General features: G+C 42.8%; 1 protein-coding gene across 3 annotated transcripts; it reads left to right on the forward strand.

Moving 5' to 3' along the window:
- The first annotated feature begins 49 nt into the window (after positions 1-49).
- On the forward strand, positions 50-24982 carry RPRD1B (regulation of nuclear pre-mRNA domain containing 1B). 3 transcript variants are annotated; one of them, XM_054644620.2, is made up of 8 exons: positions 50-356; positions 1813-1942; positions 2989-3122; positions 9109-9221; positions 11028-11154; positions 12220-12395; positions 21131-21186; positions 22507-22679. In XM_054644620.2, the coding sequence occupies exons 1-7, from the start codon at positions 206-208 to the stop codon at positions 21161-21163; spliced, it is 864 nt and encodes a 287-aa protein (XP_054500595.1). In that variant the 5' UTR covers positions 50-205; the 3' UTR covers positions 21164-21186; positions 22507-22679. The 3 variants fall into 3 exon arrangements, with proteins under 3 accessions (XP_054500595.1, XP_054500596.1, XP_054500594.1); XM_054644621.2 differs by lacking the exon at positions 22507-22679 and adding an exon at positions 21665-21873; XM_054644619.2 differs by lacking the exon at positions 21131-21186 and having other exon boundaries at positions 54-356; positions 22507-24982.
- The last annotated feature ends 1283 nt before the right edge of the window (positions 24983-26265 follow it).

Below are 26265 nucleotides of genomic sequence, written 5' to 3' on the forward strand. Positions count from 1 at the left end.
CAGTGCGCAGGCGCTGAGGATGGTTGCGCTTGCGCAGAGCCCGCCCGCCGTGCGGCCCGGCTCCCTCCGGCGCTCCGTACGATGCCGCCCCTCGCCCCGCGGCGGGGTCAGGGCGCGGGCGGCCATCTTGTGGCGGCGGCCCCGGCGGGTTGTTGTCGGTGAGGCCGCGCCGCGCCCCCCCCGCGGGCGGAGCAGCCCCGGCCCCATGTCCTCCTTCTCGGAGTCGGCGCTGGAGAAGAAGCTGTCGGAGCTAAGCAACTCGCAGCAGAGCGTGCAAACGCTCTCGCTGTGGCTCATCCACCACCGCAAGCACGCGGGGCCCATCGTCGCCGTGTGGCACCGGGAGCTCCGCAAAGGTGCGCGGGGGGTTTGTCCGGCGGGGGCCGCTCTGGCAGCCCCTGCCCTGAGGTAACGGAGCTGCCGGTGAGCGCGGCCGGTTCCTCCTGGCGGAGCTCCGCGGGCCGGCCTCGGGAGAAGTTGGTGTCCCAGGAGTTCGTGGGAGCCTGGGCGCTGTTTGGCTGCTGTGTTGTTGTTTACTAAACTTTGGGGGGAACGCCACGTGTGAGGGGAGTATCCGCTGATACCGGCGGCGGTTTTGGGAAGGCAGAGGACGGAGGCACAGCCAAGCGTGGGTTGAGAGGGAGGGGATGCTCAGCTCTGGGCGGGTGTAAAACAAGAGATGCACGAATTACGTTCCCCTGACTGTGCTGAGGCAGACTTGGAAGTGCTGTGGCTGTTTGGCTCCGTTTTTAAATTTTGGGTTTGAATTCATACAGCTCGCCCGTTACATAATTAGTGAGAGGAGATAAGCAAAGAAAAAGTAGTTGTAGAAGTCTATAAAACTCTTTGGTGCTATCAGCCAGAAACATGTTGTGCGCGTTTTCCTTGCAGATTAACAAAAGGTGATTTCCCAGATGGCTTCATCCTGAAGTCAAGGGAGACTGCCAGTGCCTAGTGGAAGGTGTTCCTGCCGGTGGCAGGGGGTAGGAACGAGATGATCTTTAAGGTCCCTTCCAACCCGGACCATTCTGGGATTGGATGCCCTGTCCCCAGGTGCAGCCAGTGTCACCATTCCCCTGCGGACACCAGCACTGCGAGCCCCTTGGAGCAGCTGGGCTGTCTACTATGTGATTGCTGCTTTTTGCCATTTGTAGTTTATTCATGAGTTTTTGAAGATCTGCCTTTGCCCTGTTGTGGAAATGAGCACCTTTGTTTTCTGCCTTCGATGTGTTGTTTTTGTTGGGGGAACAGTGAAACCGACTAATTCTGGCTATATTGATACAGAAACTGGTGGTGTCAAAATAGGAAAATTTAAGGTGTATTGAAGAAATTTGATGTTAGGAACATTGTTTGGAAATTTTTTGAGTCTCCATAATAGCTTTCTCCTACAGTTTTACTCATTCTGAGTTACACTGTTTTATTCGAGTATTTTTCCTGAAGTTAATTAATAAAAAATAAACTAATTGGTTTATTAATTTGCTGACGGGTTAGAACAGCTTTTTAAAATTATGTTTAAAATTTATTGGTTTTTCAGAGTTGAGGTGTCACTGTGCACAAAAAGCATTAAACTCATGTTTGTTTTATGAATTAATTAGAAAAGAGCAGAAGTGAGGATATTGAGAACTACTTGAAAGCCCCTGATTTCCTTTGGTAAAATGGAAACGTTTTGAACTTTGCTTTTAGACTGCAAAGCTAAACAACTATCAACAACTTTGAAAGCCCTGTTAATGATTCCAGGTGTAAGAAACAAGAAATAAATACAAACTCTCCTTTTTTTTTTTTCCCTTTTTTCTTTTTTTTTTCCTTTCTCAGCAAAATCAAGTAGGAAACTTACTTTCCTATATTTAGCAAACGATGTCATCCAGAACAGTAAGAGGAAAGGCCCTGAATTTACCAGGGAATTTGAATCTGTTCTCGTGGATGCATTTTCTCACGTTGCCAGGTATGTTGCTGTATTTCTTCAGCTTTCCTCTCTAGGGATTTGCATTCTTGTAATTCAAAGCTTAATTCAATTGGATTTTGTTGTTTTTTTTAAGTCTAGGGTATGCTTGTATCTTCTCTGTAGTAGAGATTGGATCCTGACTGCTTTGTGGTTGGGGACTGTTTAGTGTAAACGGGTAAATGTGTGTGCGAACCAGTCCTTCTCAGCTTTACATGTTTGTGAAGCTCCTAAGGACTTTATTTCAATTGTTACCTAAAGATCTGGCAGATCTGTTTATGAGCAGTGGAATTGAGCAGTTGGGTGTGTTTGTTAAAGCCACATAATGAATGGCTCTGCCCCATTGTCAAAAGACTTTAAAAGAGCTGATGTTTTGGGTCACTGGGCTCTCACCAGCCTCCTGGTTTGAGCAGTTTCTTTGTGTGTTACCTGATCAGTAATATCCTTGCTGGAGGAAGGAAGAATTTCATAGTTAAAAGGGGAGAAGTGATGCAGGCACCACCTTACCAAAAATGCACTGCTGTTTATTTAAGATTGTGTCTAAATGGCTTAATAAATCCTGTTACCTCAGCTAAACAACATTAATGCTCTGGGTATTTGTCTGTTCTGGAGGGCTGTCTGATTGTCAGAGCATGCTCTGAGTGCATTTAAGTGCCTAATGATCCAATCAACCTGCTTTTAATTGGGGTGTTATTGGCTGAAACAGCTGTTTAAAGTTAATACTCAGAGTTGTAAACTTGTCAGCCTCAGGGTTTTTTATAAACTCTTATTGCAAATTCTGAATGATAGCAAATTTCTTCTTTCACAGCTTTCCTGCCCCTACTTTGAGGTGGGAATAGTGGGAGATTTCCAGGCAATCTTTAGGTCAAATAAAGGGGAAAATTGGCCACAAGTATGTTTTGCACAGTTTGTTTCAGACAACATGAGCAAGATTCTCTCCAAATGTTCACATATTGCAATGGGTGCAGCTGCCAGTTTGGAAGATGCTCTCTGAAAACATAAGGAGTGTTGATCAGCTGAAGTGTAATGATTTCCCAATCTTTGAACAGAGAGGCAGACGAGGGCTGCAAGAAGCCCTTGGAACGATTGCTGAACATCTGGCAGGAGAGGAGTGTGTATGGCAGTGAGTTCATCCAGCAGCTCAAACTGTCTATGGAAGACTCCAACAGCCCCCAAACAAAAGGTAAATGCATATTGCTTCTCATGTGTGTTTTGTTCTTAAATTGGTGCATGTTTCACTGCAATTACTGTGAGGAGTTGAGCTGTTGCCAGAGCTGGTTGGGGAGATTCTTCAGGACTGTGTTGAGAAGTGTGATTTTCATTAAACCCTCAGTTCTGGTTTGCAGGTGTGCTGTCTTGGGGCTGGCAGTGAGCTTAACTGGGTGTGATGTCTGGTGCTGCTTGTGCAGGTCCAGTGCTCCAGGGCTGCCTTTTGGAGTGAAAGCAAGTCAGTGATGCAGGGAACTGGTGTGTCCATCTCAAGTCAAGTGTCCCACTCTGCATCTCTGAGACTGCTCAGCTGGGTTATTAGAGTGTCTTATTCAATACTGTTAGTGCTTCCATTCTCATATTAATTGTTTTGTTTTCCATAGTTACTCTATTTTACTATGATGCAGAAAGGAGTTTTGAATAATTGAAGTCTGGAATATATGCCCCAGAAGCTTGTCTGGTCTCTTATTTTCTTACACCAGCTGATGTCATTTGGAGAAAACTCTAACTTTGCATAATTTAATATCATTAGGACATCACAGGTATAACCTTATTACTGCATGAAACCTGTGAGAAACTGAGCATAAGCTTGTGTTTACTGTGCTTTGATTTACTGCTTTGGCAGATCTTGCCTCTTCTGTAGCACTTGGAGGTGTTTCACTGGTAGTGCTCCAGTGGATAGAGGGGAGCAGTGGGATGCCTCAACTATGGAAGGTGAGGGTCATTAAAAATCAAGAGTGTTCTGGTTAAAGGAATATTTGTCCACCTTACAGCTGAAGGAGGTGGATGCTCCATTCCTGGAAGTGTTCAAGTCCAGGTTGGATGGGGCCCTGAGCAAGCTTATGGCAGGTGTTCCTGCCCATGGCAGGGGCGTTGGAATGAGGTGGCCTTTAAGGTCCCTTCCCTTAAGCCATTCTATGATTCTATGAAGTGTCAGTCTCTTCAAATGAGCTGGAATGACATTGCTGCTCTAGTCATATTTTTTCTATTGCCCACAGAGTTCTGATGATGTGAGAGAGTTGGCTTGGTCATTAGTAAAAAGCTCTTATGCCATTCTTAGGTGGTGAAAACAAGGCCTGATTGAGTTGGTATTTAATGTAGAATTTATAAGATATGAGCATAGATGAGAACTGCATGTGAAGACATCTCTGGCTATAGCTTTGTGCTTTGTCACACGTGCTTTATGCAGAACTGCTGGATGGATGCTTTAGCAGCTCACACCAGTGCCCTTCCACCTGCCCCTGATTGAAGTATCCCCTTTGAAAGATGAGTTTTGCAGTTTTTCCCCCAGATATTGTGAGCCAACTGCCCTGACTAAAGGGGTTATCCCATCTCTATGGAGACAGAAGGAGTCTGCTCTGGGGGGTGAAGGTGAACAGTCTCTGCATTAACTGGCTCATGTTGGGGTTCCTCTTGTCTGGGTGCAGTGAATGAGGCACCTGTGTGTTATCAAAAGCCAGAATTTACACTCCTGTTAACCCTGACCTGATTAACTGAGGTTTTGAAACTTCAATTTAGTATGCCTGGGTAGGTGTTTCACAAGTGTTTAACTTTGAATCTAAAGGCATTGATAATTGATACCATGTGTTAGTTCCTGGTCATTTGGCAACCAGCTGTCCCTCACTGTCCTTTCCCTTTGGCTGATGGTATCCACCACTTCTGCTACGGTTGTCTTCTCAACTTAAAAACATTTGTACAGAATTAAACTTCCTAAGAGTAACAGATCTTTGTCTGTGGGAAGCAGAGTGGAGTAATACAAACCCTGGAAGAGCTGCTGTGTGCACAGCTTCACTTGGCAAGAAACTTAGATTTGCCTGGGTAATTAGAGATATTAATGTAGTATCTTTTATTTAAAGGAAGGTTCAGGCTTTTGCATGAGTGTGAATATTACTGCCCTGTCAATTCATGGTCAAAAAGAAATTTGAAGGATTCAGCAGAATTATCCTGTGGGTTTTTTTCCTTGCTTTGACTGGCATGTGTGCAAATTAGCTTCTTGATGGTAAGAGCTAGATTCACTTGGGGGCTTTATGGATTTCTGACATAAATTGGTGTTTGAGTTTCTGTTGAGTTGCAGAAGGCTTTTTTGTGGTTACTGTATTCCATTTTCAAACAGGTGAACATAGGCAAGATGTAGATTAAGGTGTCCTAGTTTACAGATAGAACAATCGTTGTAAATGTGGAAAATCATAGTCCAGTGCTCCTCCAAAGCCTTTCTGGCTTGCTGGGTTTGTGGACTCCCAAGGTAGACACAGCTGAGAAATAGGCAATGTTAGTGTCTGTAGATTGGTACAAGCTGTGCTGTTAAAATGTTGGAGGTCCTTAAGGGCATCTGGTGCTGTTGATAACACCTGGTGCTGTGAGAACAACTATTCTTTTCTTCAGCCTGAGGTATGGCAACAGGTCAGTGCAGGTAGTTCTCTGTTATTTTTCATACTGCAGTGTCTTAAATTCCTGGGCTGATGGGTGCTTCTCTCTGAGAAGGATAACTCTGCTTGTCTTGAGAGCATCACTTAGAGTTGTGTGACTTGCCAAAGTGCAGTGGAGTCCTGTATCAGTGAGGAAATACATTCTTAATGCTCATCAGTCAGTGTTTCAGTGGTACAGTTTGTTTCTTGTTTTGTCAGTAGCAAGGCCTTGGGTAATGCACAGCAATTCAGTTGTCTGCACATGCTGAGCTCCTGCTGTGGAGCAGAGCTGATTTCCCTTCAGAGAGACAGAGGGGTAAGACAACCAGCCCTTTCTAAGCACTGTATTCCCTGGTTTGACTGCTCAGTGGTGCAGCTGACTACCAGATTTTAGTCTTTTGGGTTCCTTAAGGAGATATGCATATGCATGGAAATGAGCTTTTGAATATTGATACATTGTTTTATCTCTAAATGTATTCATTAAGCTTGTATTTGCTTTCTCATTAATCTCATTTTTATTAGAATGTTTCTTTTCACAAGCAATAGGGAAGAGAAAAGCCCCCCATTTCTCTCAAAGATTGGAAAAAGTAGGTCTTAAAGGTTTGATGTGAAACCCTTCAGGCAATACAACCGATATAGCTGATGTGTTTTCTTTTTGTTGTCTTTGTAACAAGCAGTTGAAGAAGGTCCTTGAATGTGCTGTGATGTAGGAGTGTGTCACTCTTAACACAGAACTGAGATGCTCCCCAACTGCTTTCATTGTGTTTATGTTGCAAATTCTGGTGCAGAAAGTCAGACTTGTTTTAAAATATGGAGAAGAACAGAGGAGAGCAGGCAGGGAGGCTTCTGAAGGCAGCTGAAATGAAGGCACCTGGACACAGGGCTGGGTATGGTTTTGGAGCAGCTCAGCTCCAGTTGGGCGTACCCTAGGAGAGGCTGCCAACAAATATATATTGTAATGAGAGCTCCAGCAACCATAAATAATCTGCCTCAAAGAGAGAAGGGTTTGGAGTGGTTGCAGGGGGTGCTGGCTCATTAGGAGCCTGTTTACCTCTGAACAGGCATCAAGAACTGAGAACAGGAAAGTGAGCACCTGAGCTGGGAAGATGCCTCAGGTGTCCAGCTGACAGGAAAAGCTCACAGTTGTCAGCAAGGCCTTGGACACTGTAACCTTCCTCAAGCCAGCTGAGATGGTTTGCAGCATAAAAGTTGATGCAGAGATGTTTTTGCTGGTGTCTGTGGACTCTGCAACAGCAAGGTAACAGCAGCCTGAAGTGTCACTTCACAGCTGTGAGGAGAGCACTTGTCTGTTGTTTTGGAGAAATGGAGAGTGCTTTGCCTTTGGAGGATTTTTGGGAGGAGTTCAAGTTCTGTGAAGAGCACAGCAGAGGAGGAGAGCTGACTTCATTGGGGTTTCTCTGGCTTCTTTATGTCCATGTTGAGGTGGGCTCTTGATTTTCATGGAAGAAGCAGTCTGTATTCTACAAGGATATCTTGATTGTTTTGGTTATGTATTACATTCTGATCAGTTCTGCATGTTCTCAGTGCTTGTCTTCCCCTTCTCTGGCTGGATTTGACACGTTTTTCTGCTAGTGTAGACTGTGATGGTTAAATTACCCCTGGCTGGCAGGTTTTGTTAAGTTACCCAGGCAGGGTGTATCTGTGCTGTGCTTCGGTTCTCTTTCAGAGATCTTTTTGCTCCATATGCTCCTGGGTTTGCAAATAAGCAAAGGGTTTTTTTTCTATTTTGATGAAATTGAGAAAGAGTTTCTAGAATTCTCCAGTGACTTTTGCCTAGGTTTGCAGGTGCTCAGCATCACCGATTTCAGAGTGCTTGCAGTCAGACTCGTGTGGCCTTGTTCAGATGGAATATTCAATGAATTCTGAATCCTCTGTGTCAGAGTGGTGAGCAAGTGTAATGCTGTGTCTTGTGATAGACCAGTTGGCAACACAGCAGGAATAACTCTTCAGCAATTTGAATCCCAGCTCTCAATTTAATTTCACTTGTGTGATCGCTGTGGTCATGCATTCTTCTGTTGTTGGCTCAGGTTTATCCTCTGTTGGTTAATTATTTTATGATAAGTACACACAAGTGATAAATACTGATGACCTCTTGTGTTGGGCTGGGTAATTTTAAATGCTCTCTTTGCCCACTTTCTCATCTGCTCATCTCCTGTTCAACCCAACTCGTGTTTCTCACAGACCTCAGTGGGCAGCAGCTGTTTTCCTTGTTGGTCTGGTGCATCACTGGCTTGTCAGTCAGATTGTCAAGCACTCATACATCAGTTGGATACATGCAATAATTGGCTGTCCTTTTCCTAGCCTAGGTACCTTTGTTCTATCAAACATTAACAATTCCTTTGGTTTGGGGTAACTTCTGAGTGCTGCTTTGCCTTCCATTGAGTGAGTCTGTCCTCTGACAGATGTGTTTGTGTCTGCCTTGGGAAGGTTGTTCAGCTCTTTCCCCAATGAGCAGGATGTAACAGCTCCTCTCATTTCTCTCCATTAGAATGAAGTTTATTCATATGTCCTACCTGACAAGGCAGGCAGAACTCTGCATTTAAGGACAGACCTTTCTGTTTGGTTCCCCATTAGAATGGGACAGTCTGGTTTTGTTTTAAGTGGAGTGATCTTGGTTCTTCCTGTGTATCAAAGTATATACAGATTATTTTGGCAAGACTGGATTCCATTGAATGGATGTTCTTAAGACTGTCCAAAGATTTCTTACAAATTACCCCATATCTTATTATCTTTGGTGGCAAGGCTGAAAAATGGTCTACCTTCTTTTGAAGGTTCTGTGACTGGATCAAAAGCTTCATTAAGACTTCTGACTCATTTAAATAAACTGTCTCTTCCCTTTCAAGCTAATGTTTGCCATGCTGAGGTTCATTTAACTAATGCTGTCTTGCTTTATGACATCCCTGTTTCTGAAGTGTTGCAGGTTACCTGCTTGGAGATTAGTTCATGCTTTGGTGTTGCTGCTGTCACATCTTGGAGTTGTAGTTTCACAGAACTGTCCTGAAGCCCTCATTTTGATGAAAGAGTGGAAGGTTGAATAATGAGCAATTGCTGTGTTGATTGTGGGACCACAGGGAGCATATAATTAATGCAGAAAGATAACTTGAAATTCTTCTGTCCTTGTGTACCTTCAGTACCTTGTGTACACCTCAGTGCTTCATTTCTACTGGTAGAAATCCTCACCTGTACACTCAGTGTTAGCCAGAGCATCTGAGGGTTGAAGTCTGTAATTTATTGACAAATAGCACATTTATTTGTCTTTCCTACTTTCATTGTGAGAGGCACAAACACATGAAGAGCACAGTGCTCGTGTTTCCTCAGGCTGGCATGTACAGAGATACACGGGAGGAAGAAATCAATCTTTTATTACTGTTTTGCATTTGAGTGTTTGGAATATGATTCCAACATTAAAGTCCAGCTGTGGTCATCCCCTAGAGGGCTTAATCATCAGAGCATCCATCTGGTGTAATTCTTTGAAGTAGAGATAGTTAATGTGGGCAGATCTGGCATCCAAATGAGTTGTTTCTATGTCTTCAGTTGCAGAGGAGAAGAAATCTTTAAAGCGAACTTTCCAGCAAATACAAGAGGAGGAAGATGATGATTACCCTGGGAGCTACTCACCCCCAGACCCCAGTGCTGGGCCACTGCTGGTATGTGGGATGGGTTGAGCCTGGGAGGAGCTCTGGAAGCCATAGGGCCACCTCCCCTGTGTCACAGCCACCTCCCCTGTGTCACAGCCACAAGGTGGAGCTGACAACAAGTGAAATGGGTTTAGTGGTGAGATGCAGTTTGGGGTTGAGAAGTCCATGTGAAATGCAACAGATTCCTTTTCCCTACTGCAATAGTGTGTCACTTCTGAGCAATTCCCAGTAGTCTAACACAAGGTCTGAGTAGTGCTGCCAGGAAAGAATCCCAAAGGACTGCTAGAAGAACAGGCCATATTTTAAATTCTTCTCAAAATCAATGTGTAGCTTCTAAAACCTAAAGCTGTGAACAGTTAATACACAGTCTTCTTTCATAGGCCATATCTTTCTGTAAGTTATTATACAGCATAACATTTGTTATATTTGTATGGAACTGGTAGGAAAACCAGCACTGAAGACTTTAGAGGCTCCATGTTACTGGTGTGGAAATATTTGGAATGAAATAGAAAATCATTGCAGCCATTTGAGGCTACAGAATGAACATATGTTAACCCAGAGCCTATTTGAAGGGGATAAAAAATTACACCATCCATCTGGTAAACTGTAAACATTGAAAAATAAAAATAAATAACAGTTGTCAAGGAAATAAGTGAAAATTTTGTTGTTGTTTTACCTCCAGATGCCTTGCAGTTTATGGTTTCTCTTGATTATAAACATTGTCACTGCTGGAAATCATTTGCAGTTTGCAAGGAAGTAGTAAATATTAGGTAATGGACCTCTTTGTTTTTCAGATTAAGAAAATATTTATTTAAAATCTGTTAGTGTTTTCAATAGCTTACAAACTATTGAACTGTAGTTTAAAAATCAGTGCTTGTGTTTATAGTCCTAGTGTTCTGTTTCAAAAACCTCCCCTACTTCAGAATTTTTTAAACAAAAAAGCAACACTTTGTTCTTCCTGTTCAGGGAGTTTCCCTGTTTAAATTTTTTTTGAGCAAGGAGGAAATACAATGTGTCAGGGATGGTCCTCCTAGAGCTCTCCTCATCCACGTCCTTTTAAAGTTTGGCTGCATTTTGAGTGAATTAATTCAAACTGACACGTTTTTCCTCAGTGCACTAAAGCCAGCTGAGAGATGAGCTGAGGGCACATCAAGAGGCCCATTTGAGTTGCAGAAAGCTGTGTGCTTGCAGGAAGCTGGGTGAGGACAGCCATGGCTTTGCAAAATCAGGAGATTACAAAGTTTGATTTATGGGAGAAGCTTTTGTCATCATTGGAGTTTATAGTCAGCAGCAAGTTACAGAATTCTAAACCTTGTCATGATGGAAATTTAGTATAGTTTTGTTTGGGCTGATGGAAATTTGGTGTTGGGTGTTTTTGCTCTGTCAGAATGCAGCTTTAGAACAGAACAAAAAGGTGCCTGTACACTCCAGAGAGTCAGAGAGACTGTCAGGGATGCTTGGGTGGAAGGTTCAGTCCCAGCTTGGGGCAGCACACAGGGCTGGTGGTTCTCTGACTGGTGTGGTCATGTCCTTCTCAGCTATGTCTTAAATGATCACTTTTCTTAATTGGACTGAGAAGTTTCCCACTGCAGAGCCTTGAAAAGGATGGCCCTGCTGTAATTATGCAGGAGGAGCCAAACACTGGGATAAGTGTAAACTCAATGAATACTCCTTGTGTTAGGTTTAAAAATTACTTGAAGAAAATATTCCTCAAATGGTGCCTTTCAGAGGTGGGTGAGCTCCTCTGCAGTGACCACATCCCTGGGAAGTGGATGTGGTTAAGGTTACCTGGTTTTACTGTTGGTTCACTTGTAGACTGAGGATTTGATCAAAGCCCTACAAGACCTGGAAAATGCAGCATCAGGAGATGCAACAGTGCGGCAAAAAATTGCTTCCCTGCCTCAGGAAGTTCAAGATGTTTCATTACTGGAGAAAATTACAGGTATGAGACTGGAAGATGAATGAACATGGGTCCAAAGAATAACTTAGAAATCAAAGCGTGGGGTTTTTTTTTTTTAATAATCACAATGTATGGTGGAGTGAATTCCTGCTTTTGTGTCCTTGCTTTGTAGTTCTGGGGTAATTAACAGATAGCAATCCTGTGACTAACACTGAAGATAAAACTTACATAGTTGCTTCCTTTTTTTGGCTTGGACTGAGGCTTTTGTACTTTGAGACAATCATCAGCATTTTACAAGAATATAAAGGAAATCGAGCCAGAGTTCTCAAGTGGATGTGTTTGCTCTTAAACACCTCAGCTGTTAAAATATCTTGAAGTTTTATCAGACTGTGCTGAGCACACACATAGTCCTTGATTGATATATTTTCAAGTTCTACCAGACTGCTGAGTACACACATAGTCCTTGATTGCTATAGAAAAGGCAAATTTCTACCCCCGTTAATCTGTCAGTCTTTGTTTAAATTAACTTCTACAATTGCATTTGAAAAGTAATTTTAATAGAAGCATTTAGAGGTTGAACTGATTTGACTCTTGTTCCTGGAGGTAGTTTTAATTTAGAACTCATTATGAATTATCACTTATTTGGCCCTTCATAATATATTCTTACAGTGTCCAACTGGACTGTGTTCAATTCTTAGATTTGTGTCAATACATTTGAAATTGCTCCTATAGAAGAGGAATTACCAAGTGCACACAGTGTTTAAATGTAGAAACCACCCGATTTGTTTACCTGAAGGTACTTCTAACATTTTAATTAACCTGTTCACAGAGGCTTACTATTCATAGATTTATCTCCCTGCTTTCACTGACATCTCTGCAAGGATTAAATGCAGTCAGTTATGTCAGTGTCTAAAATACAACCCACAAAGGGTGTACATCCTATTTCCTGTTACCCCTGTGATAACAGCCCTTATTTTCCTGTCAAGCCAGAAGTATATTTACGAACAAGATGTTATTGTGCCTGCGGCTCGTGAATCGCAGCCCTTCTGTCAACAATTGGAAGTTTTAAACTTTGTCCTCTAAATCACCCAACACTTTTGCACGCAGACAAAGAGGCTGCGGAGCGGCTCTCAAAGACGGTGGACGAGGCGTGCCTGCTGCTGGCCGAGTACAACGGGCGGCTGGCGGCCGAGCTGGAGGACCGGCGCCAGCTGGCACGGATGCTCATCGAGTACACCCAGAACCAGAAGGATGTGCTCACGGAGAAGGAGAAGAAACTGGAGGTGAGTGCCTGTTACTGGAGCTGGCAGAACAATTGGCTCACCAAACGCTCGCCCTGGACTCCTAATCTATGGGTTTCTCCAGAGGGGAGATGATTCCGGGTGTTACCTTTACGTAGTTCCAGGTCCTGCCTTTGCATTTGATTCCAGGTCCTGCCTTTACATTTGGTTCCAGGTTCTCTAGGTTCTAGTTGTCTTTACACTTGGAGAAAAATGGATAAGAAAGCGGTGTCAGATCTGCAGAGTCCTGATGTTTAGTCTAGATGTCTCAATGCACCTGGAAAGCCCAGAGTTCTCTACTTCTTAAAGAAAAATAGACTTGCCTAACACGTAGCTTATTTTGTTATGACAAAATTTAAAAAAATTAACCCTTTTCAAAAAATTAACCTCCCTTTGCCATAATTAGCTGAGGTTTTTTTTATACTGCTTGGGTTTTTTGTTATTTTCCTGATGATTAGGTATCCTTCATCTGCTTCTTGAACCCCTGCTTGTTCAGGGGAAGCAGTTTAAACCAGATCTTCTGCTTTACATCCTTTAACAGCCACTTACCCACAGCTTCTGTGGTGCAGTGTAAATGGGGCTGGTAGTGAAAGACAATGACTTGTGTTTCCTGTACAGCTCCTTTGAACAGGGAGGGCAGGACCCTAAAACAGCCTGGGGCTGAGCTGAGCCCCCTTGCTCAGGCTGTGCAGCCAGCTGTTTACAACTGTTTATCCGAAATGTGCCTTCTCCGTGGAAGTTCTTTCAGCAGCACGTTGTGGGACTAGCGAGGAGTTTAATTAATGGCTGTGGTTGTATGTCACTCTGCCATCTGCTAAACTGCCCCTTGGCGGCACATTAAGGGCTTCTCTGCACCGCCGTGCTGGTGATGAGCAGCTGCTGCGGGGTGGGATGGGAGGGGATGTGGAGGACAAAATCTCCTGGAAGGAGACTGAGCTGCAGCAATTGCAGTCTCTGTTTACTCTCATGGCAAACCTCCTCCTCTGACAGCTCGGCAACATTGTTCCCAGATAAAATTCATTTTGAGTGTTTTCTCTGCCTGTGTTTATATTGGAGTTTCTCAATGCCTTGTGACTGAATTTCTTCAAGCATAGCATCAGTCTTATGACTGAGTCAGAAAAACACTTTTAGACGTGGATACAGATGATGCCATGAAACCAAATGTTGTTTGGCAACTGATTTATTTTCTGTGGAAGTCTTGGGTCAGGTTTTGAGGTTTTTTCTTGCTTTAAGGACACCTATGTGTATGTAAAAAAAATACCTAAATGATACATACTGCTATAGGTAGCAAAATGCTGCACAATAATACTTTAAAAGGCCCAGAACAATTAATAATTTTGAGTCAGCTTGAGACTTTGAAACTGAGAAATCCATAATGACAACATGAAATTAAAATTTCTAATGCATTAGCTGAAATGTTGTGACAGTCGTGGAGGTTTTTTGTTTGGAAAATATCCTTTTGCTAAAGAATGTTACTTGAAAATTGTAACTCTGGCAGAGGCAGAAATGTAACCCTGAAAATTAAGTGTTTTGCTGGTTGAGTTGCTTTGTTAATGCTTGTAATCCTGCTGATGGCAATGGGACAGGCTGCTTGCACACTATTAGGTGTAAACGCCATTCTTCACTACATTAGAAAATAAAGAATGATCCTATTTAAATATTAGGATCTTATTAAGTATCAGTTTAGGTTGGCATCTTTGTCATTCTGCCAGACAAGAGGGCCTCAGTGCTGTAGCAGTGTAAACAGAGTTGCAGGAAATGCCACTCCAGCAGTGAACATGAGGCACGATTGATATTCGTGTCAGCTCTCAAACCTCAGTGAGGGATCTTGCCTGATTACAGCATTCCATTGTTCTGCCCTTGTAGAGGGTTAATAAACAGTGGAAGATGCTGGTTACAGATAAGGCAGGCCAGATCTGCTTATCAGTTTTATTTGAGTCTTTGATGTTCTCACAGTATTGATAAGCCTGTATTTTTCTTTGTAGTGCTAATAAGCATTTTACTAGAAGGATCTGAAACTTGTAACAATTAAAAATGTATTAAAAACCAAAACATTTACTCAGGCAAGGTCTGAAATGAGAAAATAACTTAAAACAATCTAATTTTAAATATCTACTAATTGTAGCCTTTGCTCTCTTGAAGTATCTTTTCCAGAATCTTTGGTATTTTGAGTTTTTCCTCTTGTGCTAAGGAAGTTTCCTCTAAGTTTCCTGACTTAGATGAGAGGGTGTGTTTGGATGGAAGATGGATTGTTTACTTCACCATCCTCATCCAGCCAAGGCTGTTGGTTGGGTAGAGGGGCTTCTGACAAATAAAAATCAGGGCTATATTTTAAGAGATGGAAATACCTAATTTGGAAATTACTCTGGATGTTTTTGTATTTTATTTACTCGCAAAGTCTTTCACTGAGATAGCAATGAAAGCAGCTAATCTGTGTCTTTTTGCAAAGCAGCTTTTATGGTCTAAAGAGCTGCAGTTGTTTACTAATCCTGTTAATGCTGTCCCTCATGAAACAGCAAATTGTCAAAACATACATAAACTCAGTATGTTTGTGTCTTGTGGGCTAATACTCAGAATACTCTGCATGTCAAACCCCTGTGACACAGCTCTTGTCATCAGTTGCAGTAAGGCTGTTTAACTGAGGGACACTGCTGAGGAGCATGCTGAGGCTTTGGGAAGGAATTACACATCAGCATGGACACAGCTGGCATGAGTAGGGATTGAAACAGTGAGAGGCAAAGCAGCACTGGTGATTTGAAGGGAGAAAGCTGTAACAGAGCCTGAAGATCATAACATATGGACAAACTCTGGTTTTAGGGTAGCAATGGAAAAAATCAAAGTGTAATAATTAGGATTCCTTTATCCTGGGAGTGGTATTGTGATATTTTGACTGTAGTCTAAGAGCACTTAAGAAGGTAGATTTTTTTTTAATTCTATCAGTCACTAAAATCAGTTGGCCCCAAATTTATACTAAAGAGCCTATAACAAGGCATATATCTTCAAAGGTAAGTATTCCTCATGTTAACTTCCTGAAAGGTGTGGGGGATACTGTCATTCAACAGCTGAACACTGAATTTCTTTTAAAATAGTGCTTCATCTTGCTCAGCAGTTGTGGGCTCGATACTGCAGCTGCAGTTTGATCTTCCTTGCCAGGGATAGATCAGAGGTGGCCTGGACATTCACAATAGCAGATGACAGGAAATAAAATCCACTTTCAGATGGGTGTAGAAGCAGGAGCTGTTGTTTCTATAAGAATGAGATGTGTCCTTGTATCTCACAGTAGTATTGAACTTCCAATGGAAGTTTCCTGATTTGTGTTATTTTTGGCCATTGCTGCACCATTACAATTACTGAGCACAATCAGCTGGGGAGGTTTTTTGTCCTCAAGCACCTGAGCCTGCAGAACTTCAAGGAGAATTGTCTTTTGAAGTCAGAGCACTCTTCTGGAATGCATGGCAGGCAAGGAGAAAAAATCCAGGGAATTAGTTTGTGTAAAATGGAAATGCAGTGGGGAGAGAACATCCCCTATTGGTGTACCAGGCAGGTGTAAAGTCAAGTCAGGTAAACAGAGGAGACTGGAAGAACCAAGGAAATGGCAAATTGTGTAGAAGCTTCATGGGAACCTGAAATAACTACTGTCAGTAGGAAACCTAGAGTGAGTGGAGGGAGGGTTTTTTTTGATCTGATGGGGAGAAGAGGCAGAAAAAATAGAAGATTGCACATCAAACCAAAAATTCTGACTGCACAGTCAGTGAGGGCAATTCTTCCACATACCTTCTGTATCTGTGTTGGTGGAAGGTGACGTGAGGAACAGTGTAACACAGGCAGCGTGGGTGGAGCAGTGTATGTACTCAAAGAAGTGTGTGCTTACATGTCTGCAGCTATAAATCTAAAGAACATACTGTATTTAAGATCCAGCTTAGGGGAAATATTCTGATTCTTGGCTGCAGCTGAAAAATTGTCACTTAGAGTCCTGCTGAGAGCTCTGGGGTTTTTTAGGTGTTTGTGAGTTTTAATATTCATGGCTTCAAGGCACCTTTAATAAGGTGTTAATGCCGTGCCCACACAAATTTGCAAACCCTCTTTGATAATGCATCTCTGAGGGATGAAGTGCATTCTCACTTGAGGTTTTCTGGACTGCCCAGCACTATACATTTTCTTGCAATACAATTTAGTTCAGTGGGTTAATAGGCAGTTTATTGCTGTGCTGCTTCCACTGCCTGGGTCTCTGTAGTGTGTCACTGTTGGCATGGCTTTGTGGCTGCTGCTTCCTTCAGACAGGAATTCTTGGGTTCTGTGGTATATTCATTTCAGTGGTTTAGACAGTGAAATAGGAGATGAAATTTTAGGGCTCCTGCCAGGAAACAAAATTGTCATTATTTGACACGTGTGAAGTAGCAGGAGCGGCTGTGGGAATCGGCAGCAGAGTGGGGTCAGCTCTGCCACCCTGGCAGGGAGATCCTGAGCTTGGAGCACCCAGACAGTGCCAGACCTGGGTCTGTAGGACCAAACTGGTGACTAATGGGGCAAGAAATGCTGGGCTGTGCACCAGTGACTGCACCAGTCCTGCCAGCTGTGAGCCACTGGTGCCTCTGGCTGTGGGGCAAGAGCTCAGGCTGCTCTGTAGGGATGTGAGCTCACAACTGCAGGGAATGTGGGTTTGTTGGGCCATGTATGGCTCGAGGCAACAGCTGTGTTTCTTTGCACAATGGAAAGGTACAGTTCCTTCATTTTGTAGGTGCTTGTAGATATTTATAATTACAGTTGTGCTGCAAATAGAATAGTAGTAAACAATAAAAGTATTACATATAATAAAAATAATACAATATTAACATACCATGTCTTTATGCATTTTAGTGAAGTGAATGAGTGTTGACCACTCTCTTGCTTAGCTAGAAAAGCATTAAGATGCTTGGAGAGGTGAATGTAGCTGTTGGCTTGTGCCCTGGATGTAGATTTTTATGGTGAACATCAATTGTACCCCCCTCAATGTTTATTTCTGGAAGGGTATTTGGCAAATGCAATGATGACTTTGTCCATCATACAGTGGCAGCAGCCTGGGCTTTTTCTGAGAGCTTTTGAGCATTGCAGAGGTTGAGGCATTCCCAGTAGCTGGAGAAATGCTGCTCATCTACTGCTGCCTCTTCTGTTGTCCTAAACAAAGAGGAGAGCAAGGAAACGAGTTCTGGTTTGAGAGCACGTAATTCTGCCACGAGCAGAAACACCATCTCTGCTGAAGTGTGATGAATGATGCCACAGAAGAAAGAAGCCTTGTCAAATTTAAAAGAGCAAGACTGAACAAATTTAAGGTTGAAAATGAACTGAAGACTCTGTAAGGAAATACATCATTCAAGCTCTGATTCCTGGACTGCATCTTTCAGATAAAACCTCAGATTTTCTGGTTTAGTGCTGCTGCAGAATGAGGAAACCTGGTTTCACCCTGGCATTTGGTTTCACTTTTTGAGGAGGGTTCTGCTCCAATGAGCTTGTGGAATGGCAGAAGTTTTCCTTTCTGTTCTTTTTCTAGTGAATATGTTTTAAAAGTACTGTGCATAGTTTAAGTGGCAAGGAGCAGAAGGTAAGGAATACCTAATCAGCCTGCTGCAGTACTGTGGTATATTTAATGTTTTTAAAGAGATGTTTTACTTGGACATACAATCACATGGCTGTCAGACTTCTCACTTCACTACATAGTCTCCAAATTCCTGCTGAACCTCTGATGCCTTTTTCCCCTGGCTTGTTTGTGGTCTTCTGCTTTCCTACAGCTGGCTCAAGCTGCATCATATCAAAACTGCGCCTGACCGGCTGCTCTTCTTATTCACTTTCCAAATTCTCATTAATGCTTAGCTAGATGTTTTTTCAGCAGATGCAATTGCTGTGATGACTTACAGCATGTTCCTGCTCGACCCTGCGCAGGAGAGGACGTGTCCAGTACACACTCTGAGCCAAAATAAGCTGAAATCTCTGCTGTGGAACGTGACAAGGTGAACCAGGCCACGCAGCAGTGCTCAGGATGAATTTCCTGTCATGTTGATTACAGCCAGTTCTATAATGTTCAAGCACGGCTGCTTTGGAATGAAACACTGTGTCAGCTTCATTCAGCAGTGGCTAATTCTGATTTTGCATTTGTTTCAAGGACTGAGTATCTAATTCTTTTGGCCACTGAGGATGTAGAACGCCATGCACTGAAAGGAAATGTTGATTAGCAAAAGCATCCGTGTGGCACAGAGCCAGTTTTTTCCTCTATCATCCTGAAACTCCTGCTTACAGCAGAGGTCTCATTATTTTGTCTAAAAAAAGCAAATAGCATCCAAATACTATTAATCTTAATATAAACCTACTGAGCAATGAGACAATCAGCTCAGCACAGAGTACAAACGAAGGCCTCGGAAAGCAGCAGCTTCTTAACTGGACTTTGTGTTGTTCAGTTTCATGGAGTGGGAGGACCTTGTAGAAAAATCTGCAAGGTGAAGTTTCCAGGCATGGGCTATGTGAAAAACATGGTTGCCTATAAAACCTGCTTCCAGAGTCCTGTGTTGCAGAATATGTCCAGAACTTGTGGAAAAAGCAAAGCCCTCAAGCTGGAAGGGGGTTCAGTGTCTCTGCTGCTGTGTATTCTTGAGGGGAGCAGCCAGCATTCCCTGTCCCAGCTCTGGCTCATGGTCTCTCCACTCCTTGACAGCTCTGCCAGGAATCAGCACAGCATCTCAGGCCCAGAGGGATGGAGAGGGTTAAGCATAGAGCAGACAGTTTCCTGCCATGCTCTGTGATGTGTATCCAATCTACCCAGTAAGTATTCATCTATTCTAGGAAATCTTGGTTTCTGGATTATTCCCTTAGTTTCCATTCCTGAATTTATTGATGTTTTTCTGAGCCAGTTTTGGTTTGGGGGCTGTTGCTGCCTCTTCCTTATGAGAATTTTTTCTGTCTTATTTTTTCACTTTGGTTTTTAGCAAGTAGGATTTAGATCTTTGGTGTAGACTAGATAATACTTACATTTACTAATAAGTAAGGTGGAATTACTTAGAATTGAAAGGAATGTGGTTCTCAAGGTGACTTGATGTTTATTTTTTGTCATCATGTGCATACAAAAGTCTCTGTTCAAACTGGGAGGATGTTTCTGAAAACTCAGTGTTCCATGTAGCCCTCAATGTAGAGTATCCCTGAAAATAAGGACATGCTAAGAGCAATATTTTCCTAAACACTTGAAGCTGTTAACTGTGAATTTGGAAGCAGGTTGGTGTTGTTAATATGCAGAAGAATTGCTCCTAAGTCTGTGTGTTTGCTAGCAGCAGTGTGGTTTGGACACATCTTGGTGGTTCTTAATTTGTCAGTGTGTTTTATAAGAACTGGGCTGTCAGGCAAGGAAGTCATTGGCAAGATTCTCCCTCCCCTAAGTGGCTCTCTTGGGAGAGGAATGTTCTTTGCATCTAATGTAACTCTAATGGTCATGCAAATCATCTTCAGCTCAAAAGCCATCACATTCCAGCCCTGACTGTCCATGAGAAGTGATGGATCCTGGTCAGTTTTGCCCTGAAAATGGCAGGACATTAGTCTTTCTTTGGAGGTTGTACCTGGTTTTACATAATTGTTTTTTCTGGATCTATAATTGGATCCATAAATCCATAATTGTTTTGTGTGGATCTTGGCAATTCAAGCCATATTTGAGGTATTTTCTTGGCATATGCCTGGAATTTGCAACTTCTTTTCATCTTCACTGCCCATTTATCAGACCTGGAGGACTTGCCAACTGCCTTGCCCTTCTTTTTTTTTTGTTCCTATCTTTAGTGGGAATTACTACAGAAGAAAGCAACACCTGCTGATACTCGCTCTTGACAGTTTGGCATTCTTGAGGAGGAAGTGCTGCTTATTCTTTCCTGGCTTGATATCCATCACTCCCTGACAATGGTGTGAATTATGGATTTTAAAATATTTTTAAAATGGTTTTCTGTGGATCTCCAAGTCCAGCCTCTTCCACCTTCTCTGTGCCAGCATTTGGAGCTCAGTGGATGTTCCTGCAGTCTCTGCTGTGTGTGCAGGAGCTGGGGTGCTGCTGTCTCCATCTCCAGCGCTGGGGGTGTGCCAGCCCTGAGCTGGGCACTCTGGGCACTCTCTCCCTATCCCCAGCGTTGGCTCCCACATGCTTTTGGAGGAGAATCCCAAGTGTTGGAATGCTGTGCCTCCATGGCATCCCTCTTTATCTGCTGCTGCTCTCTATTAATGCCAAGGAATCTGAGGGGTTTGTTTTTATTCTCTGTCTTCATCTCATGAGTTTCTCGACTTGTTTCACTCTTTAAGAATTCCCAAAAGAGTGTGATTAGGGCTCTGGGTACATTCTTTTTTCCTGATTCTCTTTCATTAAAGCAAGACAAATCCTCACAAAATTAATGTGTGCACCTTGAGGTGGTTTTTTTTGTTGCTGTTCTCTAGGCATGAGAGCAGCACCCTGCAGTTCATGGAGCTGGGAGGGCTTTGTTTGGACTTATTTCACTGTCTATCCTGTGTATGTTCACAGAAGTGTTTGGTTATATTAACTCACTGAGCCTCATAAAGGATTTAAGTTTGAAATAGGCTGTTAAAAGGCATTTCTGTTTGGTGCTGGCAGGAAATTTATGGGATGCACTTACACAGCCATTGCAGGGGTATCGGGAGTTGTTGCGATTGACGGCTGCTCTCACTGTTCTAATTCAAAATAATGAAACACAGAGAGTGTAAACTCCTTGCTTGTAACCCCACAGGAACTGCTGTGCTTTGATGTTTGGAGAAGGTGAAGAGAATTTCCATCACTGAGAAGGTTAGAAAGTCTGGATTAAAGTTGTAAACTCTTCAGAAAGATGTTTTGATTAAACATGTGCCTAGTTTCATTTGATCTTCAGAGATATAAACTTCTGTTCTCTTTGCCAAGTAATTAAGAAATGAAAAGTGAATTGATATTCTAGCTGGCTGTGTGGCAGTCTGTTCTGTGTATTTTTTTTTTCTTAAGCTCATTGTTTCCTGCATTCTGGAGGTGCCATGAAAAGTAGGCCACATGTAGTTGAGTAAGGACTGGCACATTAAAAAAAAATTATCTGCTATTGGAGTTTTAGTCCTTCAGTTGCTGTCTTCTCTGACTGTTACATGAATATAAAGAATCACAAAACTTTGAAAATTGCATAAACACTCTTTAATTAAAATCTTCTGTATTGGATAATTTGGATGTGTGCTGGGCTGCTCATAAGTGGCTTCTCACCAGAATAGACCAAGGTACAGTTCTTTTTTTCTTCCATTTTCAGGGTCCAAACTCCTCTCTCTCCTCATTAGGAACACAAGTCACTGGTGTCTCCGAGATCTGGGGGAATTTCTGTGCATGGATAGGGATTCCTTACTGCACTTTTACTACTGAATCCAGACCTCATTTGTGGAAAAACCACTTTCAAGTTTCCTCTTTGGAGATTTTTAGCTTGCTCTTTTTTCCTGTGTAATAAAATCCTGAAGATGTTAATGTCTGTATCTGGTGTGGATGTGCCTTTCCCTGGTTTACATTCCGTGGTCCTACACGAGTTTCCATGGTGTCCCTGCCATGCCAGGGTTGTAATGTGAGCTCATAAAGGAGGCCCTGTTTGACAACCAAAACTTGGGTTTGATTTAATAGCTTGAAAGGGGGAAATTGGATTAATTAAGTGTTGAGAATTGATCACATTTGAAAGCAATGAGCATTTTGGCAGCATACCTGTGGTGTGCCTCAGCCTGTGGCTTCTGGCAGTGGAGGGGTATCAGGAACATTCTGGCAGCAGATGGGAGTCAGTATTTGGGGAAGAACACAAGGATAAAGCAACTCTGCACTGACACTTCTCTCAAATGCTCTATCAGGCCCTAGTGTGTGCTGGTTTGGGGACATTTTACATGCACAGTTAGTAAGGCAGGGCAGGGTTATTAGTTTAGGGATGCCAGAGCCTGTGGGCAGGCTGTGAATTTGGGGCAGATGGCAGGGTCCGCAGTCATGCCAGCAGTTGCTCAGAGCAGCAGGGCCTGGCTGCTTTCCTTGAGTCCTCACCTGGAAGAGACTCCTGGCTTAACTAACAGCACTGTTAATTAACCTGTGCTTAATCTTTGTTCCCTTGTCTCTTTCCCTCAGGAATATAAACAGAAGCTCGCTCGGGTAACCCAAGTGCGCAAGGAGCTGAAATCTCACATCCAGAGCCTTCCAGACCTGTCACTGCTGCCCAATGTCACAGGAGGTCTGGCACCTCTGCCATCTGCTGGGGACCTGTTTTCAACAGACTAGAACAAACCATGTGCCCCAGTTTTCATCATTACCAGCAGAAGAAAGAAGACTGGTGTTGGCTGGAAGTCCAGTCTTCCAAGATCTGCAGTAGGAAGGACCTCGCAGACCCTGCTTTGAACCTCTTGGCTGCTCATACTCACCCTCTCTGTGTGCACTGGCTCACAGGAGGGGAGGAAGAGGAGTGAGTTTTGTGAGCTCTAAAGGGAGTGGGGGTGGTCTGTTTAGGCAAACTTCTCTCATCTTTTCCTGTACTCTTTAGTTACTGTTTGCCCTTAGCACTTGTTACCCCCACAAAGATCACGAATCATGTACACACATACCTGGGAAGCTTCCAGAGGAAGGTTGACTGTGCAGCATCTTCCCTCTGTACAAATATTGTATTATTTCTGAATAAGTCTCATCTGTTTTGGTTGGGTTTCTGAGCCCCATCTCTGGGAGCAGTGGAATGGCTCATGGGCCTCATAGGGATGTGTGTGCATGCCAGTCCTGTGCCATGTCAGGGGAAGCATCTGCTCAGCAATGGTACAGGGAAAGATTTGTTCCTAAACCTGCAGTTCCTCATAATGCTGTGGCCTGATGTGAAGGTAGTTCTCATTTGGCATGGATGTAAATTGAAGTCACAGGCAATAAAAATAAGCAGCTTTTCTTTGTGAAATTAGAGGTAGACTCATAAGTTACACTGTGCTGAGCAAAGCAGAACTGGATGTTACCTAAGTGGGAGTGGAAGTAAATTTTGTTCTAGCTACCTTAGATTTATACCACATTTTTCCTCTTCATTATATGAAATCAGATGGTAATGGAAGCTTTGATTTAATGACCTGAGAGGCTGGAATGGTGTGTGGCAGCTGCTGGTGTCCCTGTGACAGGCACTGCTAGGTCTGCTCTCAGGGTGGTTACATTGAAAATCCAATGATATAAACTCTCTCCATAGCTTTAGTGAAGTTGTCTGATGCACAGATGTTAAATGTGGTATAAATATTTATTTATATAGAAAATAGACCCATATATATGCATATATCCTGTATGCACATGTACCCTGTCCATGCATGTAGATATTAGAAGGATGTACTTAATTTTGTGTCACAGATTGTAAGTTGATTTTTATAATCAGGAAAAGTGTAAAAAACAAAAAAGGTAAATTTAAAAAGCTCTTAATTCCATTATGTTGCTGGCTAGTGTTTTAGCTGCCAGGGGTGTAGTTACATTTCAGTTTGTGTGTTAGGTGTGACAAGCTGGACTCTGATCACTGAACCATTCCAATCTGGATACAATTCTGTTTAAATTTAGCACCTCTCACTATAAAGCAGGTTCTGTTTCTGGAGACACTTGATCTGGTAACACAGGTTTTGTAAGACAGAGGATGAAGTGAGCTGAGATGCTCTCTCTGTGCCTCCCTGTGATTTTGAGCTGGTGTCAAAGCCAGGAGAAGAAAATGCAGAAATGCAAAGCTCGTTCTGCTCCGCATTAATTTATTTTTCAGGCTGTTCAGTAGCCCGGTCAGCATTCAGTTACAGCAAACACCACCACAGCATCTTTTGATCATTCAGTTGTTCAGAAGCTCACGTCCTTTTCCTACTGACACTTCCTTTTGTCCTTTTTTAATGCTCCTTGCACCCTCACTGCCCAGCCTACAGATGTTTTTTTCTCTTTAGTTTACAGGAATTTTTCCAGTGGCAGAACTCTGTGTTCCCTGAGTCGCTTTGACTGTGCAGCCTTTTATGGTCCATACTTTAGATTAAACACTGTACATTCTCTCTGCTTTTGCCAAAAATGAAAAACAAACAAAAAAAAACCCCAACACCAAACTTCAAGAACCCAAACCAAAAGACTTTTCCATCCTGATTCAGCTCACAGAGTTACCCCGAGGCTGTTAAACCAAGTTATTTTGAGCATTGATTGAATGTGTATCCATTATAGGACAAAAACTGTCAAAAACTGATGTAGACAAATGTGTTGGCATCTCACGTTTGTGTTTTGGGCAGATCTGTGAGAGAGTTGTCTGTCTGGTTTTTTTATTTTTTAATTGAAATGTTTTGATTTTTTTTCTGAATATATGCGTGTGTTTTATTTTGCTTAATTTAAATGAAGTCTTGTAGTTTTTAATTTTATTTGTTTTACTTTTTGGGCAAAGGGCATCTGGTGAACTGGGTGACATTTTCTGAAGGTTAAACAGATTTACCCACAGTGTGTCTTTTTTAACAAAAGCTTAAATCTGTATATTAATTGACTTAGGAATTAATTTAGACATATAGGCTGCCATTTGACAGCAGTATATTCTGAAATGTCTCATAGATATCTATTTTTGAATAAAGAGGGTGTCATTGAACAGTAGTGTCCTTTCCTCAATGCTCCAGCACCTTGTGGGTTTTTTACCTTTCTAAAGCCCAGGCAGTGACTTGGGGAGATCCTTGTGTCAGTTTTCCGTGCAGAGTGGAAATGGGGGATTTCTGTAGGACATTTTAGGTGTTACTCTGGGAAAAATACAAATAAAAGGCAAACCTGGAATGGGAGGAAGGTGCCTCCCTGCATGAGCACCAGGAGCTGCTGTTCCAGAGGGTCAATGTGATCGAAGCCTCTCAGCTTTGGGGTCTTCACGTTGCCTTGGGAGTTAATTCTGGAGATTTTGGGGAGGTTTAGGGGTTCTTCAATTAACCAGTCTGCAACAGCCTCTGTGGGCAAACAGTGATTGTTTCATATGCCCTGGAGAGGATCTGCAAAGCGGATTATGTTTTATACTGATTTACAAATCTTCCCTTAAAGGGACTATATTTAGCACTGCTTTCACAAAGCCTTGCAGAGGCTGGGCGGTGTTGTGGGAGCAGGAGGGAGCTGGTGTGGGTCCTCCTGGTGAAAATCATCTTTGTGTGGTGTTGCAGAAACTAAGGTGGGGTTTTCAAAGAAAGAAATGTGACAAGGTACTGGCTGTCCTTCCTTGCCTTTGCAAATCAGGTTTTTGTTGTTTTTTTAAGAGCTGGAACAAATGCCTCCAAAAATACTTTACTGTTAGGCAGCTGCCTGTGCAGTTCAGAACCTCAGTGCACTGGTGTGCATTCCCTACTGTGTAACCAAGGAGTGGGGGCTTATGCACCTGTACAAGGTGAGGAACTCACTCCTGACTAACAGACAGGTTAACTGTGGGATCCCAGGTTGTAATGGTGATGTCCAAGGGCAGAGCCTTCAAGTGGTGGAGGCATTCTGTGGGGGGAGGGTGGGAAGTTGTGCTGCCAGAGTTTTGACCCAGGGCAGGCTGCTGTGGGCTTTGGTTTTTTGGACCAAGTTTTGATATGTTCCCTGTTCAGTTCCAAACTTTATGTATATTTATCTCTAGGATTAGTTAGAAAAAGTATAAGCTGTCCCTAATGCTCTGAAAAAAAATGACCTGGTAAAACACTTGGATGAAATTTCACAGCAGACTTGGCGCCAGTCGGTTGGAGTGAGCTGGGACACACATTTGGCAGTGATGTCACTGGCTTTAGGGATGTGCCACAGGCATCCTTTGCCTCTCACTTGCTGGAAGGCAACAGTAGATAGAAAACACGTTCTTTATTTTTATTTTCAGTAATGGCTTCGTGTAATGACATTTAGGAAGAAGTTTAAAATAAAGGCCAA

The sequence above is a fragment of the Agelaius phoeniceus genome, chromosome 17 (genome assembly GCF_051311805.1).
Source record: "Agelaius phoeniceus isolate bAgePho1 chromosome 17, bAgePho1.hap1, whole genome shotgun sequence".
Classification (NCBI taxonomy): Eukaryota; Metazoa; Chordata; class Aves; order Passeriformes; family Icteridae; genus Agelaius; species Agelaius phoeniceus.

What these genes read in the sequence shown, in the direction of transcription:
- RPRD1B (XM_054644619.2), top strand. Translation starts at nt 206, where the DNA reads ATGTCCTCCTTCTCGGAGTCGGCGCTGGAGAAGAAGCTGTCGGAGCTA. An exon ending in GCATTTTCTCACGTTGCCAG is followed by an intron (nt 1,943 to 2,988) that starts GTATGTTGCTGT and finishes ATCTTTGAACAG; the next exon opens with AGAGGCAGACGAGGGCTGCA. An exon ending in AGAAGGAGAAGAAACTGGAG is followed by an intron (nt 12,396 to 22,506) that starts GTGAGTGCCTGT and finishes TCTTTCCCTCAG; the next exon opens with GAATATAAACAGAAGCTCGC.